We start from the raw sequence: 16104 nt of genomic DNA, 5'->3' as shown, positions 1-16104 counted from the left end.
GGGACAGGATATATGCGGCCTCATCTCAGGTGGCTCAGGGAAAATAAGTGGGAGAGAGAGAGAGGGAGTGTGTGTGTGTGTGTGTGTAGAGCATATGTGTGTGTGCATGTGGACAGAAAGCAACTGCAGCAAAGTAATAATTGGTGAATCCGGGTGGAAGAGCGATCAGGTGCTTAGTGCTCTTCCTGAAGTTTTCCTTGAAGTTTGTGATTACTCCACACTGGAAAGTTTTTGAAAATCTATAAAAGTCAGTTTAGAGCATTTTAGTAACAACCCTTTTAAATTTCATTCTGCAAACATCGCTTCTTTCTCATGAAAGCAGACCAAGGTCAGCGTTTCATAGCAGGGTACACCATGCCCTCCTCCACCCCCAGTCCCCAGAGTCAGCAAACACCGGTCCGACCCAAGGCCCTCAGCATCTGTGGCTAAGCTGTCCATGTTCTTGCTTTTTCTGGAACTCAAGTGGTGCTCTTGGGCAGAACCTCCACGGGTCCCTCTGGGTGAGGCCACGACAAGTGAAAGAAACCAGCTGAATGTACCTGACGAGTGACCTGGCCCCTCGCCCTTAACTTCTCAGCTCAGACTCATCCTTTGAGCAACTCGTTATGGTTGAGAGATGCATTAAAGAGCCATGGTTCTCTTCTGCCTCCATTGATGAATTACCAGAAAAATGTTAGCCCTGTGATTAGAAACTAAAGCCGAGCAACTAGGCATTTGTGAGATATTTATGCTAAACTAATACTCTCAAATTCAGGTGAAGAGAAATAAAGTTCTGTTATATTACTGTCTCCTTGTTAGAACCCAGGTCGCATCCCTCACAGAGTAGTCGTTAATGATAAAAAGTATTTAAAGGGGAAATAGTTCTTAGTTTTGACATTTGGGGGGAAAGAAAGTGTCAAAAAGTGATAGCAAGGTGAAATGTGTGTAATTGAAGTCTTAGCGTTGTTTTTTTTTTTTAATGAATCATTGTCCTTGATCCTCCCAGAATGACAAGAGTGAGGTTAACCTGTTGTCGGTATCAGTTTAAAATACCATTTGCTTCTTCCTGACTCTGTTATGGAAAGATGTAAATACACGAGAGGTTGTTTTTAACATAAACTTCCTTATTCATTGACTTTTTTCCCGAATTTTGTGTTTTATTTCTTGATTATCCTTAAATGCTCTTAAAGACGATCCCACGTTAAGACACAGAGTACCCCCCGCCCCAGCATTATTTATGTAGATCCTCAGTAGTTTTTGTGGTAGGTGCTCGAGAGACTGTAAAAGAAAAGAAAGACGCTGCCCTTGTCTCGAGATGCTTAGACTAACATCTACCAATGTGCCTTCCATATGATCTCTTGGTTAGCTGGAGGGGAGCTAATGGAGTTCTGCCAAGAGAACACACTGGTCACAGCAAACACCCTCTTCCAACAACACAAGAGAAGACTCTGCACATGGACATCACCAGATGGTCAACACCAAAATCAGATTGATTGTATTCTTTGCAGCCAAAGATGGAGAAGCTGTATACAGTCAGCAAAAACAAGACCAGGAGCTAACTGTGGCTCAAATCATGAACTGCTTATTGGCAAATTCAGACTTAAATTGAAGAAAGTGGGGAAAACCACTAGACCATTCAGGTATAACCTAAATCAAATCCCTTATGACTATACAGCAGAAGTGAGAAATTGATTTAAGGGACTAGATCTGATAGAAAGAGTGCCTGATGAACTATGGATGGAGGTTCATGACATTGTACAGGAGACAGAGGAAGGCCGTCCCCAAGAAAAAAAAATGCAAAAAAAGCAAAATGGCTGTCTGAGGAGGCCTTACAAATAGCTATGAAAAGAAGAGAAGTGAAAAGCAAAGGAGAAAAGGAAAGATATTCCCATTTGAATGTAGAGTTCCAAAGAATAGCAAGGAGAGATAAGAAAGCCTTCCTCAGTGATCAGTGCAAAGAAATAGAGGAAAACAGTAGAATGGGAAAGACTAGAAATCTCTTCAAGAAAATTAGAGATACCAAGGGAACATTTCATGCAAAGATGGGCTCAATAAAGGACAGAAATGGTAGGGACCTAACAGAAGCAGAAGATATTAAGAAGAGGTGGCAAGAATACACAGAAGAACTGTACAAAAAAGATCTTCACAACCCAGATAATCACAATGGTGTGATAACACCTAGAGCCAGACATCCTGGAATGTGAAGTCAAGTGGGCCTTAGAAAGCATCACTATGAACAAAGCTAGTGGAGGTGATGGAATTCCAGTTGAGCTATTTCAAATCCTGAAAGATGATGCTGTGAAAGTCCTGCACTCAATATGCCAGCAAATTTGGAAAACTCAGCAGTGGCCACAGGACTGGGAAAGGTCCGTTTTCATTCCAATCCCAAAGAAAGGTAATGCCAAAGAATTCTCAAACTACCGCACAATTGTACTCATCTCACACCCTAGTAAGGTAATGCTCAAAATTCTCCAAGTCAGGCTTCAGCAATACGTGAACTGTGAACTTCCAGGTGTTCAAGTTGGTTTATAAAAGGCAGAGGAACCAGAGATCAAATTGCCAACATCCACTGGATCATCAAAAAAGCAAGAGGGTTCCAGAAAAACATCTATTTCTGCTTTATTGACTATGCTAAAGCCTTTGACTGTGTGGATCACAACAAACTGTGGAAAATTCTGAGAGATGGGAATACCAGACCACCTGACCTGCCTCTTGAGAAACCTGTATGCAGGTCAGGAAGCAACAGTTAGAACTGGACATGGAACAACAGACTGGTTCCAAATAGGAAAAGGAATATGTCAAGGCTGTATATTGTCACCCTGCTTATTTAACTTATATGCAGAGTACATCATGAGAAATACTGGGTTGGAAGAAACACAAGCTGGAATCAAGATTGCTGGGAGAAATATCAATAACCTCAGATATGCAGATAACACCACCCTTATAGCAGAAAGCAAAGAAGAACTAAAGAGCCTCTTGATGAAAGTGAAAGAGGAGAGTGAAAAAGTTGGCTTAAAGCTCAACATTCAGAAAACTAAGATCATGGCATCCAGTCCCATCACTTCATGGCAAATATATGGGGAAACAGTGGCTGACTTTATTCTTTTGGGCTCCAGAATCACTGCAGATGATGATTGCAGCCATGAAATGAAAAGATGCTTACTCCTTGGAAGGAAAGTTAGGACCAACCTAGACAGCATATTAAAAAGCAGAGACATTACTTGTCAACAAAGGTCTGTCTAGTCAAGACTATGGTTTTTCCAGTAGTCATGTATGGATGTGAGAGTTGGACTATAAAGAAAGCTGAGCACAGAAGAATTAATGCTTTTGAACTGTGGTGTTGGAGAAGACTCTTGAGAGTCCCTTGGACTGCAAGGAGATCCAGCCAGTCTATCCTAAAGGAAATCAGTCCTGCATATTTATTGGAAGGATTGATGCGGAAGCTGAAACTCCAATACTTTGGCCACCTGATGCGAAGAACTGACTCATTGGCAAAGACCCTGATGCTGGGAAAGGTTGAGGGCAGGAGGAGAAGGGGATGACAGAGGATGAGATGGTTGGATGGCATCACCAACTCAATGGACATGAGTTTGGGTGGACTCCAGGAGTTGGTGATGGACAGGGAGGTCTGGCGTGCTGTGGTTCATGGGGTCACAAAGAGTCGGACACAACTGAAGGATTGAACTGAACTGAACTGAACTGAGACACTGTAGAAATATTATTTGTTAGTAACATTAAGATAGTTGTAATTAGCAAAACCTTTTTATGCCTAATTTTTCAATTGGATATGCTGTATTTTCTTTATTTACAATGAAGGACAGTGTAGCCTGGTGGGCTGCAGTCCATGGGGTCACAAAGTCAGACACAGCTTGGCAACTGAACAGCAATTTTCTTTATTTAAATAGCAAAATCATGTGATTTTAATGCATTAAGAAGCAGTAATTTTTCTAAACCAAGAATAAGAGAAATTAGTATTTTTTTTTCTGATGTGAACAAAAACTTTAGGAATTTTAGTGAGAGATACTTAGATAGGAAATATAGTCCATCTATTATGAAAACAAAGAATATTCTAAGAAAGAATGTGCATCCCTCATTAATTCTAATGATAGTCTGTCATGGGACCATAGAAATATTTGCCGGTTTTTCTACTTCGGCTGTTAAGTTTCTGGATTTTCAGTTCTTCACAGTCCACTCCTACTGTCTTTCAGCCAGCAGCTTTGTCAGTTCACCCTTTGCAGATGTCACCCCAAACCCTGCTATCTTAAAAATATGTCTGTTTATTATTGCATTTCTCTTGCTTTTAGAATTTTTTTCTTCTTAACCAAGGATTTTTATATTACCCCCAAACTCAAAATTAAGAAATAATGAAATTTTATCATAATTGTTCCCTTTTTTTTTTTAAACCAGAAGGGGAAAATACTTCCCAAGTTGTCTCTCTTGAGCCCTCCCAAGCTTACTGAGAAAGGGGTTCCTGGGCTCATGCTTAATGGGACGCACAGATGAAGTCAGACGGGGCAGTTAGGCTCACTGAGCCAGCGCTGGGACTTAACGAAAGTAGAATGAACGTGGACTTGACAAATATTGACTTCCTGTCTTCCATCCATGTATTTCCTTCCTTCTAGTCAGCCAGCAGTTACCAGCTGTCTGCTCCGCCTGCTCTAACCCTGGGCTGGGTTCTTAAAATAATGGAGATAAGTGAGGCAGCGATTCCTGCCCTCGCATGGTACAGAGTCTGGTGCAGGGGCCCTGGCAAAGGGACAGCTCTGGTCAGCTGCATCCAGGTTTCCCGATGCTGCTGAAGGAATGCCAGTGTGTGTGTATGGAGGGGTGGGGGTGGGCAACGCTGTCTGTAAAGATGCAGCCTGGTGAAAAGCGCATCGGATGTGGGGAGCACAGGTGGGTGAAGTTGGAGTGGGACTTGACAGGTGGGGCAGGGGCCCCCACACAGGGAAGAAACAGGAAGGCCTCCCAGAGGCCCTCAGTGGTCATGGACCTCTGCTTCTAGGCTGTTCTTCAGTCACTCAGTCGTGTTCAACTCTTTGTGACCCCATGGACTGAAGCATGCCAGGCCTTCCTGTCCATCACCAACTCCCAGAGCTTGCTCAAACTCATGTCCATCGAGTCAATGATGCCTTCCAACCATCTCATCCTCTGTCGTGCCCTTCTCTTCCTGTCTTCAATCTTGTCCAGCATCAGACAAGACAACTTTTCCAATGAGTCAGTTCTTCGCATCAGGTGGCCAAAATATTGGAGCTTCAATTTTAGCATCAGTCCTTCCACCGAATATTCAGGGTTGATTTTCTCTAGGATTGACTGGTTTGATCTTGCTGTCCAAGGGACTCTCAAGAGTCTTCTCCAGCACCACAATTTGGCATCAGTTCTTTGGCGCTCAGCCTTCTTTATGGTCTAACTCTCACATCCATAAACAACTACTGGAAAAACCATAGCTTTGACTGTATGGAATTTAGGCATTAGGAAACCAAGCAGAATTTTAAACAAGGAATCACATTGTTGGGTTTCCTCAGAATATGGATTAGACATGGAGGAAGGGACTTATGATCATAACCACATATGTAATTTCTTCCATCCCTGCCTGGGGAACGTAGTACAGTCCCGGTGCTTATGAGACTCTTGCCAGATGAGATATGGTAGCATGTTTATAATGTGTGAGACTGGAATGGAGTTGTGTGGATTCCATTCACGTCCTCTGAAATATCCATTGGCCCCGGTAGAAAGAGATGGCACACGGACACTTGATCTCAGGGGATAAGTAGCCAAATCTCTTCAGTGTGAGAGGATCTCAGTCTCAGGGACTCTCTTCCCTCATCTCTGGGATTCTCACCACTGCCTCCAAAAGGCCCACCCAAACTCCACAGAGCTCATTATGAAAACAGCCCCTCAGTTAGTGCTCCTGCCTGGCTATCTGGACCCGCAGTGAGCTGAGTGTTGCTCTAGAGACGCCCACGCCGTCTGGCTCCCTGGCAGATGGTGAACTCCACGAGGGCTGGCACCTTCTCTTCCGTGTTCTCTCCTGAGACGGAGCCTGAGACCACAGGTGCCCCAGTGGAGGGGATTAGAGGGCTGAACGTGAAGGTGTGGTTGGAGGGCTTCTCCTTCAAGAGAACACTTGTTTTCACTTAAAAATGGGTTAGAGGGTGGTCCTCCGTCTGCCCTTTCCATTTCTGATCTCTAACGCATGATTTATTAGAGTGAATGATTGGGTAGCAATCAAAATCAGCCAATTTTGGGGGGTGCCTGAGTCTGCTGAATGCTGAAAGATGTAAGCAGAGGAGCCCCCCCCTCAGCCAGTAGTGAGGGTCTTCTCAGGACCAAACCCCAAAGCACGCAGAAAAGTGCAAAGATGAGGGGCCGCTGAGCTGCCTGCATTGGGTGGGCACAGAAGAGAACCAGTCCACTCAGCCAACCGTGTGATCATAGGGGTTCAGCAGCTCCGAGGAGGAGGTGGGGGGTCAGCTGACAGGAGGCTAGGGGAGCACTGGCCCACAGGGGTCTGGCCCTGAGCTTGCCTCGACAGGTGACAGAAGACAGTTTCAATGAGGGCAGGGAAGGGCAAGCCCAAGAGGGCACCACCCCTCCTGGCAGGGCGTGCATGTGGCCTGGGACGTGGCCAGCCACCAGGGGCAGCCCCAGGGGTAGGGGCTGGGACCACCTTTCAGGTGGACGTGACTTTTTGCAAGAGTCTGAATTTGGGAAGTAAGAACCCCCAAACCCATTTGTTTTTGACACCCTTAGCTAAAGGGAAGTTAAAGAAAACCACAGTCTTACTCGAACAAAACAAGCAGGGGAGTGTTTCAGACTGAGAGGAATTGCTGTAGATGTCATTGGAATGAGCGTCCTGCTTCACTCAAACCAGAGAGTAGTTGAATTGCAAGTAGAATGTTACAGCAGGGTTTGATGCCTTTCCTCGAGTAAGAATAACGTTGAGGTGGTAGGGGCACTTGACCCAACCACAGAGGATTTTAAAAAGAAAAAGGGGAAAGGAAAGGAAAACTGGCCCAGGTTTATCTCCTCTCTCTTTAGGTTTCTTTTCTCGCTTGCTGGGGCCTCTCCTTGGGAAGTGTGTTCCACCGTGTCCACCTTTACAGCACACACATGGATGACGGTGACAAGACCCCTCCCGTCTCCCAGGCTGGCCTCGGGGATCCCTGACCAGGAGCAGCTGATGGAGTCAGATGTCACTGCAGGGGACCCTGCACTCACGTTTTCCTCTGAGCTGCAATTTCAGTGCCCGCTTCTCCTCCCTGTCCAGTTCCTCTGATCATAATGCTGGGAAGTAGCGTTTTCAGTCACCAGAAACAGGCCCCGGAGACATCACGTTTGAGTCACCTGAGTTTTTTTATGAATAACTGACAGGGAAAATCGTACCGACCTCTCTGAATGTTGACCCAGCTCCACCCGGTTTCCAAAAGAAGTTAAGAGGCAAGAATCGTTCAGGGTTTTAGATTAGAAACTAAGGTGAACTCTACTGTGATGTTTCGTGCGAGAATTTTTAGATGGAAACTTTCCCGTGATCATTGTGCAGGTAGAAGGAAGAAAGGACTCACTGGGCTCTGAAACAGGAAAGGAACGTTGGAGGAGATGCATTTTAAGAAGTTCCTGTCCTGGGGTTTTGGGATAGCCGCAGCCCCACCAGCCCCGCACTGACTCACATGCTCTTGACTCTGCTCTCTTTCTGTCCGACTTCACTCAGGCTGACCATCTTAGTTTTCTTAGGCCAACGCTTGTTTACAAGGTTTAAATGCTAGAGAAGGCAATGGCAACCCACTCCAGTACTCTTGCCTGGAAAATCCCATGGACGGAGGAGCCTGATAGGCTTCAGTCCATGGGGTCGTGAAGAGTCAGACACAACTGAGCGACTTCACTTTCACTTTTCACTTTCATGCATTGGAGAGGCAAATGGCAACCCACTCCAGTGTTCTTGCCTGGAGAATCCCAGGGACGGGGGAGCCTGGTGGGCCGCCGTCTATGGGGTCGCAGAGTTGGACACGACTGAAGCGACTTAGCAGCAACAGCAGCAGCAAACGCTAGAAACAAGTGACAGACGTCCCTTGCTCCGTTGTTCAGCATGGCCATACTCAGCTGTGGCAAGGAGTGTGCGTGTCGGGGTGCTGGCCACGGCCCCGGGGTGTGCGTGTCAGGGTGCTGGCCGTGGCCCCGGGGTGTGTGTGTTGGGGTGCTGGCCGTGGACCCGGGGTGGAATCTCAGAACTCGGGACTCTCTCTGGATGGCAGTGACTCGGGGTTTAGGGGGTGGCCCTTCTGCTCCGGGACCTCCCTCCAGCCACTCCGAGCTCACTGCGGCCCCTCTGAAAACAAGCCTGCCTTTGATCTCGCAAAAGGAAAGACACGTCAGTTCTTTGACTGACAAAGGATATAAAACTAGCGAAGTGGAAGCAGTTAAAATGAGTGCCAAAAACAAAACCCGAGGGCAGTCCTGTCACCTCGGAGGCCCCGAGGGAGGAATCACACCTGGCCTGGTGGCTTCTCAGTAGCACAGGATGATCACAGGAGACGTTCCTGAGCGCCTGCCAGATGCTGGTCACTGTCCCAGGCCTTTCGCACCCGTCTTTCTGACCCCCAAAGCTGTGAGAAGCTGGGAGCCCGACACCCTGGTTCCTGGCCTGGGGTCGCACAGTGACTCTGGGGAGCCCCTCTGCCACCCAGAGGGGTCCCCGCCTCCCCCTCCGGGGCTGGGGCACCTCTCTCACAGCTGCCGGCTCCGCTGTGGTTTTACTTTGAGGAATCATGAGCCTCTAGAGAGTCCTGCCCGAGTCTCGCTCACCCGACCACAGGCCTGCATGGCCTCGGTCTTCTCTTGCCACTGCCGAGCACAGGAGTCCCTGCGTCACGGGCTAAGTTAGCCTTCACACCCGGACGGTTGTGAAATGCTCGAGGTTTGTGCAAGTCGGGCGCTGGTTAACACGCAGGACCATGACGATGGCTCTCAGCGTCCACCCCAGGGCTGCGCCGTCAGCTGCAGCTTCACCGTCCTGGCCGTGAGACCTGGGCCCCCGAGGAGGGGCAGCAGCAGGAGGCACAGGCTCCTACCTGGCCGTGAGCGCCCCAGCTGGCACTGTCTGCTGCGGGGTGACGGGGACCCCGTGGGAACGCCTCAGTGTCCTCCTGGTCCTCTGGTTATTTTCCTCGTACCCACCCGAGCTTGCCAGTTCATTTTCTGTAGGTGTTTGTAGTTTGGGAAAGTAAAGGAATCCCACAAGTACCCTCTCCTCATGTTGTTCAATTTTTAAATCCTGCTAACCAGATTTCTACTTTGTGAGCTTTCTCATCTGGTCAGAGTACCTGGTCATTCGGCAGTGCAGATTCTCTAATCAGACTCGTCTCCTCACCCGCCAAGAAATCCGAAAGACCCCAGAGCCAGCTTTAGGCAAGGGGCTGTGATGGCCAGCCAACCGCGGAGACCTGCGAAAAACCCAGCTCGGCTGTCAAAACCTGTGACAGCACACGTGGTCGATGGTGTCCGGGAGAGAACGACCTCGGAGGCAGCCTGGCACGCAGGGAATGTGTCTTTCCTCACCAGGACTTCACCACCTTGGACGCAGCCCGCCCACCCCAGACCCCAGCTGCTTTTCCTCCAGCCGCAATGCCACGTGCGCTCTGCTCCTTGTGGAGGGTGGCCTGTGCTCAGCATCTCCTCGAGTCCAAACCAGATTCAGAGTTGGTGGACAGGAAACTCCAGCAGGTGGAAGCTGTGGCCAGCGGCCCCCGCCCCGTGCCAGTGCCAGGCGAGGCTCTCGCCTCACCGGCTCCAGGTTATGGATCATGATTTGCCAAACAGGTGGATTTGCTCCTGTCACTGGATGCGAAGAAGCTCCCAGGCCTTAAGTCCTAGAGGTGACAGCGAATATGGCGTTTGCCACGTGTTTGTTCTCCGTCGTTGAGAATAGCCAAAAATTGTCAGCACCATGGTGTGTGTCCATGGGTAAGAGACACAGCGGGGAGGGAGCTGCCCACCCCCTCACTGGGCCACGTTTGCTCCACTAAAGATCGTGGTCCTTAACCGGAAGTCACGGCAATAAACATCATGGAAGGTTATGTTGATCCAGGAGTGGATATAGCCCGGCCAGGGGTACCTGGACCCGCGAGGTGACTGTGCCCTGTTGACCACACGTCCAGCATGAGTCCTGGGGCCTCTCTCCCTAGTGACACTCAGTGTGAAAGGCCCCCCAAGGAAAAGGGAAAAGTGTGGATCCTGAGAATGGGCGTGTCACGTCTGGCAGGAGCCTGCAACAGCCTGGAGCAGACACGCGTGGAGGAAAAGGGCCTTGTGGTCCAAAGGCCCCACACGGCTCCTGTTGACGCAGAATGCCACCAAGATATGTGTACCTCTCGTCCCCTCGAGAGGGATGTTGATGACATCACAACGGATAATAACACCGAGTCTGAAACTGGTGAAAATGCAAAAAGACTGTTGACTAAGCCACCTGGGTAGAAAGGGGCGGGCTCTGGTGAGTTCTGGGCTCTCGCCTCTGATCTTGTCTGCTTGGTGTTTACCTTGAGTGGCTTGTTCATCTGCTAATCAGATGGGGATGACACCCATTTGAGGGAGCTGACTAACACCATCGAGGACAGAATTTAAGCTGAGGGCAGTTTCGGTTACTAGACAGTGATCAGAAGTTTGATAGCGCCCAGTCCTAAATCTGGACGAGTGGATTAAACTCACCCAGAGCCCAGAGGCCTAGCTTGAGCACATTTCGCTCAGTTTATCGTAGGCCCAGCATCACTCGCCGCCCCAGGATGCTGTCATTACACACTCAGGGCATGTGTGCACGCACACACATGTGCACGCCCATTGAGACAAGGCTGGGAATCACAGAAAGGTGCACTCTGCCCTGGGCACACCATGCCAGCAACACCATATCCTGCAGCCGTACAAACCGGCAAGCGTTGGGGGGCAGAGGCAGGCCAGACAGTGCTGGGCCCTGAGACGTGAGGATGGGCAGAGGCTGCTGGGCCCTGAGACGTGGGGATGGGCAGAGGCTGCTGGGCCCTGAGACGTGGGGATGGGCAGAGGCTGCTGGGCCCTGACCGGGATAAGGAGGAACCACCCACCCAGTCCCAGCCGGGAGGAGCACGAGGCGCCCACTCTGGGTTCGTCCTCGGCTGAGGGACTTGGGAAAGGCCATGGGCCCTGAGACCGTTGGGACAAAGACGAGTTAACCAGGTGGGAGACACGGAGCCACGCGGCCAGGAGGGACCAGGAGCAGGAGAGGAGGACACTGGAGGCCTCATGCAGAGAAGGAAACAGGGCATTTCCTGTGTCTTCAAAAGCAGATCAAGGCCTTGGAAGCCCCATGGGTGGCAAGTAGTGAGACCCAGATCGGCCCCCTTGAGGAACAGCCTTCTGTCCCAGCCAGCGAGATGTGGAGTATTCCTGTGTTCCTCCCCGAGGGGAGATGGAAGCGGAGACCCCCGCCTCTGCCCACGCCAGCCATCAGTGCCTCAGCCCGGAAGGTTGAGCTGGAAATGGGCCACCGGCCTCCTCCCCAAGGTCGACCTTTCGGGGGCGTGTGTGGAGGGTGGGGAACCAGAATGAGGTTCCTTGGAGGGAAGACCCTCACCGTCCGCTTTGTTTTTAATCTTGGTCTTATCCCACTGATAAGGGATCCCAGCCTCAGTTTGAAAAACACCAGCCAGAGCCCCAGCTTCTGAAAAGTGTGCTATTTCCTCCCAGCTGGGTTAACCTCTTCCCAAGCCTCTTGATGAGGGTGAAAGAGGAGAGTGAGAAAGCTGGCTTAAAACTCAGCATTTAAAGACTAAGATGGCAGCCAGTCCCATCACTTCATGGCAAATAGAAGGGGGAAAAGTGGAAGCAGTGACAGATTTTCTTTTCTTGGATCCACAATCACTGTTGACGGTGACTGAAGCCATGAACGATGCTCGCTCCTTGGAAGGAAAGCTATGACAAACCTTGACAGTGTATTAAAAAGCAGAGACATCACTTTACCGACAAAGGTCCCTCTAGTCAAAGCTGTGGTTTTTCCAGTAGTCATGTTCAGATGTGAGAGTTGGACTATAAAGAAGGCTGAGCGCTGAAGAATTGATGCTTTTGCATTATGGTGCTGGAGAAGACTTTTGAGAGTCCCTTGGACAGCAAGGAGATCCAACCAGACAATCCTAAAGGAAATCAACCCTGAATATTCATTGGAAGGATTGATGCTGAAGCTCCAATACTTTGGCCACCTGATTTGAAGAGCTGACTTCATTGGAAAAGACCCTGATGCCAGGAAAATTTGAAGGCAAAAGGAGAAGGGAGCGGCAGAGGATGAGATGGTTGGATGTCATCACTGACTCGATGGACATGAGTTTGAGCAAACTCTAGGAGAGAGTGGAGGACAGAGGAACCAGACGTGCTGCATGCAGCCCATGGGGTCACAACTTAGTGACTGAACAACAAAAGGTTCCTTGAGCGCCCAGGAACCTGGGATCTCAATGGTTCTGGCCCACTCAGCTCTGCACCTCCTTCCCCACTCGCCCTGCCCTGCCCACTCGCCCCGCCCACACCCTCCTCGTGGGAAGAGGGGCGGCAGGGCTCTGACCCCTGCGCGCCCCCCCGGGTGTCACATTCTGTGAAAAGGAGGTTAGAAGTGGTGACTAAATCCCCAGTCCCTCATCAACTTACACCTTGTTGAAAATCTCAACATTTGGAAGAGTATCACTTTTCAATATATATTTTTGCAAATGTAGTTTATTTCCAAATAAGTTAAAAAAAAAAAAAAGTCTGCGGCTAGTCCAGGGTCCTAAGTGTTTCTGTAATACATTTTCAAGTGGGAAAACAGGTCACAAGGAATAAACCAATAACCCTGCAGTTTTGACCTTGGAGAACGCCTGTATGTAAAAGCACAGGAAATCTCTGCATTCACAGCTTCAGGATTTGTGGTTAAAAAACACGCAAGCGTTCGTCCGCCCTATCCTGGATGGCTCTCGCCGCCTCCTCCACAAGGTTGTGCCTGGACCTCGCCCCTTCTGCCTGAGCCTCACCGGAAGCTCCAAGGCATGTGTACTGTCTGAGTCCGCCAGCATTAGGAATAAATCCTCAGTTAAGCAGCTGTTTGCCTGCCTGGGGAAATGAGGCTCGGATGAGTTATTCTTTGGGAACCGATTTGACCCTGAAGGCGTGTGCGTGGGGCTGCTGGTAGGACCTGCCCCCAAGGCCCAGGCCCACAGCGCAGCCAGCCTCTGCTCGTCCTGGCAGGTTCCTCAGGAGCCCCTTCCTTGTCCTGAAAATGAGGATTCAATGAGAAAATGCACGTCTGTGGACCGCATATAGTGAGCACCTGAAAACGTGTCCGTTGTCATTTCATAAACATCAGCTTTCATACCGAAATGAAAGTGTGGTTTATTTTATTTTATTTTAGCTTTGAACCTGAAAAGCTCACCCAAGGAGCATTAAAACTCGCATGAGGAACATTGTGGGGCTGGTGGATTGGTGGCAATGTGGTCAGCTTCCTCATCAGACTTCCGGTTTTGTTTCTGTTTTCAGGTCGCCCGACTCATGGAGATGGGATTTTCGAGGGGCGACGCTTTGGAAGCCCTGAGAGCTTCCAATAACGACCTTAACGTGGCCACCCACTTCCTGCTGCAGCACTGAGGGTCCCGGCTGACGACACAGGGACTGGCGGGCTGCTGGCCTCGGCGGACACTGCCCCCGCTCCCGGCTCAGCCCAGGACCCCAGGCTGGCTGGTGCCAGTCCCCACTGTCCTCCTGGGCACAGGGGGTCCCTGCTGCTCCGTCCCTTAATTTCAAGATCGGTTACCATTAAGTATCCAAAATAAGTTTGCCATTAAAATAGCATGCCTTTTCTATCTTTATTTTTTTATGGAGTATTTTCCTTGGTTTGGAGAATCATCACTCATTCCTGATGTGTTTAAAATGCACTCAAATTGCAGACTTCAGGAAGCAGGGGAATAGTGCTGCAGATGGGAAATTACTGCTGCTGTAATATTCTTTCTACTATAATATATCTTCCTACATTATATCAGATCATTCGTGCCAGAAAGGGGGCTGTTATTCAGACAGCACCTGTCAGATTCTATTTATGGACTTTTTTTCATTGTTTTTTTTATTTTCCCCTGTCAAATTTGCTTTCAGACTCCAGTGGCTATTCAGGGTCCTCACTCCCCCGGAACGAGGGGAATGTCCCCACCTACAGAGCTGGCCAGGCCCGCCAACGAGGGAAGGAGAGGGGATTTAAACCCCCCTCCACCCGTTCCAGCCCGCTCAAGTCCAGGGGATTTGTCCCAGCTACTCCCCACTTCCATTAAAAAAAAAAAAAATGGGAGTAATCAGATACCGGCTTACGGTTCTGGAAGACTCCATGAAACTTCACTGGGATGAATTTTGCTTAGAATATACCCAGTTAGCCACTTGGGCTGGGAGTAAAAATGGGACAAAGAGGAAACAAGAAGAGAGGGCTTCCTCGAGGAGTACAGGCCGCGCTATCTGCAGGGCCAGCCCCTCTAGAAGAAGACTCCCACTGGCCCAGGGTGACCTGATGTCAGCGTGGGGCAGAGTAGACTGACCCCACCGCAAAGAGGAGGGGGAGGCCGGAGCAGACGAGCCTGGAAAGACCTGGAGCAGGCGACAGTTAAGATTTAAAAGAAACCTGCAACTATTGTGTTCTGCAAAGCCAGCAGAAGTGTTTCAGACTGATGCAAATTTAGACATGCGTGGTACTTAACAATAAAGTTTTTAATGTGTTTTACTTTTTGGTGTTTTTTTTTTTTATTAGAATTAACCTAAATAAAACTTTGTTCTAGGCTGTGCTATTCTTTACCACCCAAAAAAAAAAATTTTTTTTTTTTTTTTTAACCAGACTGCTTATCTTTCTGCAGAAGATTTGGGTCCTTTATTTGAAGTGAGAGGAGCTCTTTGGTGCCTGTGAATAGGACTGGCCCCTGTGAAACCCCATCCTGAGGCTTGCCAGGGCCATCAGGCTGCTCGGAATGGGGACTGAGGTGACTCTGGGAGCCTAGCTGGTCCCAAGGAGAGGCCACAACTCAATCTGAGTGTCCACTTCTCAAGTTGCAAGGACAGTCAACAGTGGAGGGACGTCCTCGACCGCAGTCACTGGCACGGCTCGACCAGAGAGCCTGAGAAGGTGCATTCGTGTGTCACCTCCACGGCAAATCTAAACCCACCCTCTGGGCTTCCAGTGCAAACCGGTCACAGGAGAGGAGCAACCGTGTCCAAAAACGCACCATGTCCTGAGTTCCTCCTCCCTTCCAGACAGCGCCTATTGGAGTAAAACCAAACCAGAGGCAAATTTCTCACTCAGGACTTTCCACCGCTTCCCTCCCAGAGGATGGGGAGGGATCCCAAGGTGAGGCCTGAATTTTAAAAAGGATTCACCACCCCCAGGCTCTTGCTTACTTTCTTGTCAGGATTCCCTCCTCAATGAGAGAGCCTTGGCCAGCTAAACGGAGCCTCAGCCACCCTCTGCTTCAGTCTTTCACCAGAAACTGAAGTCCGCGAGGGTGGCGACTGTTCAGGCTTATCCTGGCTTTGTTGCAAGGAGAAGTCAATTCTGACTCCATGCTGGAGCTGTTTCTTCAGCTGGTTTTCATTGCTTTTTGTTACTATACTCCTATATATAATGGCCTGCCTCAGAGAACCCTGCCCCTCTGCCTGGCTGTTAAAGTGCCTTTGTTCAGGACCCTGTCTGCCTGGGAGGAAGGAAGAAATGAACACATTCCCCTGGCTGAGGCTTACCATTCTAGGAGACATCTTCGAGATTAAATGGCCTTTTCATTTTGTTTCCTCACCTCCTTTCCCTTACCCCTGCCACCCAGATCCCTGATTCATAAAAGAACCTGGCATACAGACCCCGACAGGACAGTTATTTTGAGACATTAGTGTTCATCTTCTTGGTCAGCAGGCTCGCTGAATAAAGTTGTATTCCTTGCCTCAACACCTCATCTCTGGATTCACTGGCCGGGGACTCAGTAACAGCTTCTTTCGCCCTCTTTTCCAGTTCACTGCAGCTGCCAAGGTCTCAGCTTCCCACTGGTGACCCTCTATTTGGCATCCTTTTCCTGCAGCTTCCAGGCCATTGTCCCCCTTCACCCATTACCAGCCCTCTAGGAC

The 16104-nt window shown here is 49.4% G+C and overlaps 1 protein-coding gene across 2 annotated transcripts in view; it reads left to right on the top strand.

Moving 5' to 3' along the window:
- The window catches only part of UBAC2 (UBA domain containing 2), a 164850-nt gene extending 150128 nt beyond the window's left edge, over positions 1-14722 (top strand). For both annotated transcript variants that reach the window (XM_070471457.1, XM_070471459.1), the window contains one exon: positions 13501-14722. In XM_070471457.1, the coding sequence (XP_070327558.1) occupies positions 13501-13608 (108 nt within the window). In that variant the 3' untranslated portion in view covers positions 13609-14722. The remainder of the gene's footprint in view (positions 1-13500) is intronic.
- The last annotated feature ends 1382 nt before the right edge of the window (positions 14723-16104 follow it).

This window comes from Odocoileus virginianus, chromosome 8, assembly GCF_023699985.2.
Source record: "Odocoileus virginianus isolate 20LAN1187 ecotype Illinois chromosome 8, Ovbor_1.2, whole genome shotgun sequence".
Classification (NCBI taxonomy): domain Eukaryota; kingdom Metazoa; phylum Chordata; class Mammalia; order Artiodactyla; family Cervidae; genus Odocoileus; species Odocoileus virginianus.
This window is presented reverse-complemented; position numbering and strand designations above follow the sequence as displayed.